The sequence below is a fragment of the Anomaloglossus baeobatrachus genome, chromosome 4 (assembly GCF_048569485.1).
Source record: "Anomaloglossus baeobatrachus isolate aAnoBae1 chromosome 4, aAnoBae1.hap1, whole genome shotgun sequence".
Taxonomy (NCBI): Eukaryota; Metazoa; Chordata; class Amphibia; order Anura; family Aromobatidae; genus Anomaloglossus; species Anomaloglossus baeobatrachus.
In genome coordinates, this window is record NC_134356.1 from 528,232,800 (window position 1) to 528,235,759 (window position 2,960).

Sequence of the window (2,960 nt, forward strand, 5' to 3'; positions counted from 1 at the left end):
CTACTCTCATTTCTTCTGTACCAGTCTATAATTTCACTAATATCTATTGTATTCATTGGTTGAATATAAGAACATGTTATTTAAAGCTCTTACACAAATGAAGATTTAGAACAATACAAATTTTTAATAAATAGATTACCTATATAAATATTGAAACTTCAATTCAAGTGGAATAACAGACCATACAATGCATAGGTATACACTTATATACAAAATATAAACAATAATGTAGGTGAGTCCTATTTTCTAGGCACTGAGTCTTGTCTTCTTCAGACATGAGATTCTTCTGTCCTCCACATCTTCTCCAGCTGTGAGTATTCTTCACAGGAGAACTGCTAAACATATAATATTTAGGTTAACAGCAAATATATACGTGATATTAGGAAATGTACAGGAATAATAGGCCATACATTTCATCTTAAATGCGTTATCCAGAACAATTTTATTTTTTTACTATGGGCCTAGCTGCTAACAGGCAGGTAGGTACTAACTAGCTGCCTATTCTACCCGTCACTGATCTCTCCCAGTCTCAGTCTTGGACCACTTCTGACTGCAATTCTGTGGTTTCCGGTGACATCATGCTCTGCTCAGTCGATGGGGGACAGGTCTTTTTTCCAATGTCATGCTGATTGACAGTCAGCTCCCCACTGCTTAACTGCGGGGAGCTGGCTGTGAATCAGCATGACACCGGCACTCACGCCCCTTTGACAGAACAGAGGGGGAATAGCTGCTCTGTTGATGTGAGGTCAAATAAAGCAGCAGAATCGCCAGCAGGAGTGGTCCGTGACCGCTCTGAGCCGTTGCCAGGCAGAACAGCTAGGTAGTCAGTAACTACCTGTCTATTGTAAGGCACATAGGAAAAAATAAAATAGTCCTTGATAACCCCTTTTAGGCGCCGCTCACATCAGCGGTATTTTGCCGCAGGGCCGGATCCGTTGCAGATGTGCTCCAGCTCAATTCACCTCCAATGGAATCGCGCCAAGATGCGGCCACATGCGGCCAAGATGCGGCCACATGTGTGACGCACGCAACTGCATGTGACCGCATCTTGCCGCGATTCCATTCGAAATTAATTGAACTGAAACGCATTTGTGACTGATCCGGTTTTGCGGAAAAATACAGCTGATGTGAGTGCCGCCTTACAATTGTATTTATGCTTTATTGTAAGGTACACAATGCCTCCTAGAACAGTTTTACTTTAAAGGGGCTGTCCACTACTCGTAGAACACCTTCTCAATCAATATGTTTCTCCCTTTAAAAAAAGTGTTGTTGTCACCTACTCTCCCAGGATCACGTAACAGTGTAACGTTATGCGATTGCAGCCGCATCACTCTACCCATGAAGCGGTTGCTGATTGGCCACTGGGATCATGTGATGTAACAATACGATCCAAGTAGAGACATTGACAACTCTGCTAGAACGCTGTTGGCACCAGAGGAGAGTATAAGTGTTATTATTTTAAAAGGAGGAAACATATGGATTGAGGAGTTGTCCGAGTAGTGGACAACCCCTTTAAAAATTCAGATGTTCTTAGAGTACTCGCTCTTGAATGATAAAGGTATTTTGGACCACATTCTCTGTTAATAGATCATGGTACAAAAGATCTATAATGCAGTTACACAAATTGTAATGTATATATTATTCATATATTATATATAAAGAGATGCTTACCATCTGTGGTTGGCTTGGGACATAGCCATTCAATGCCTGAGACAATGCCGCAGAGGTTGCAGGATAGTTCTGTAGTGATCTTACTGGTAACTCGGAGCATTGAGAGAATGCATATTGCATTTGGCAACTTCCTTGTGTATTTTGGTAGCTGGATTCAACAACAGAACTTGTTGAAGTTTTATGCTCTTTAGATTCCATAACACGCATATTCTCTTTTACAGTCTCTGAGTAAAGTGAGGGACTCGTGTCCATGTAGCAACTTATGCTATGGTCAATTTTTGTCCTTTGCTTGTAGATTTGTCTTCTTTTCTCCAATACTTCTTTACTGAGACCCAACTGTGCAGACAGTTGTGAGATATATCCTATGGTCAACTGAAGTGTTTCTATTTTGGTTAGGGTCTTGTCTATTGGAGCTACTGAAGGAGGGAGATATCTTCTGAGGTTCTGCAGAGCTTTAGAGAGGTTCCTCATCCTCAACTTCTCTCTCTCACTTGCACTTTGTCGTTGGGTGTATGGCAGTTTTCCTTTCATCTTCCTGATTTTCTTTTCTGAAAGCTGGATATTCAAGTCCATTGTTTGAGAAGAAGGTATAGAATCGTTACCATATGCGTCCTGTGATGTTGGGTAACCAACATAAGGAGGGGATCGATCACTGGAGTCTAGAGAGGATGCTGGAGAAAGACTGCTGTATCCTTCAGAGCTGGGATAATTACACTGGCATGCAGTGGCACAGGCCTGGTGCATGCTGTCCTGCTGGTAGAGAGGCACAGAAGAGTTTTCCATGTCTTCTTTTCCTCTCAGAATGCTTGTGGAATTGTGAGCAGAAGTGAGCTGTCTTGTCTTTATCCAGTCTGCAGTGGTGTGAATTGTCACCTTCAACACCATTATCAACACATCAAAGCCTCATGGGGCCTGGGCAGGCTAGGCAGGGGGGCCCTGGGAAGAAGTCTCAGTGGAGGACCAAAGTGAACAAATTCACTCCTACAGGAATGAAATGTAATTCAAACTGTCTGTATATCTTGAAATATATCTAGGTGGTTTGAAGAATTTCTCTGAGAAAGGTTAGAAAAATCCCTCCCATGTGTAATCCCACATATTGGTGAGAACTGCACTTTTGCTTTTGGATGGAGCTCTCCTCATTGTAAACTTGCTAGAAATAGCCCCTGTAGTGCCCTTTTTGGTGAAGACTACATATTATTTGACAACTAAAAATACAGTAAAGTTTGATGTAAGGGCTACCTGCTACTTATAATTAAATTAACTGCAAAACACACAAGATAGTATAAGAG

The 2,960-nt window shown here is 41.7% G+C and overlaps 1 protein-coding gene across 1 annotated transcript; it reads right to left on the reverse strand.

Annotated features, from left to right (window-relative positions):
• Positions 1–1,520: 1,520 nt before the first annotated feature.
• Positions 1,521–2,454, reverse strand: LOC142302641 (uncharacterized). Its single transcript, XM_075343744.1, has 2 exons — positions 1,672–2,454; positions 1,521–1,577 (listed from the first exon to the last, which is right to left on the reverse strand). Exons 1-2 carry the CDS (start codon positions 2,452–2,454, stop codon positions 1,521–1,523), a joined length of 840 nt encoding a protein of 279 aa, XP_075199859.1.
• Between the last annotated feature and the right edge of the window lie 506 nt (positions 2,455–2,960).

Excerpts from the sequence above, each read along its gene's own strand:
- LOC142302641 (XM_075343744.1), bottom strand. The coding sequence starts at position 2,454 with ATGGAAAACTCTTCTGTGCCTCTCTACCAGCAGGACAGCATGCACCAG. Across the intron at positions 1,578-1,671 it reads TCCCAAGCCAACCACAGATG|AGAATGTGGTCCAAAATACC; the intron begins GTAAGCATCTCT and ends ATCTATTAACAG.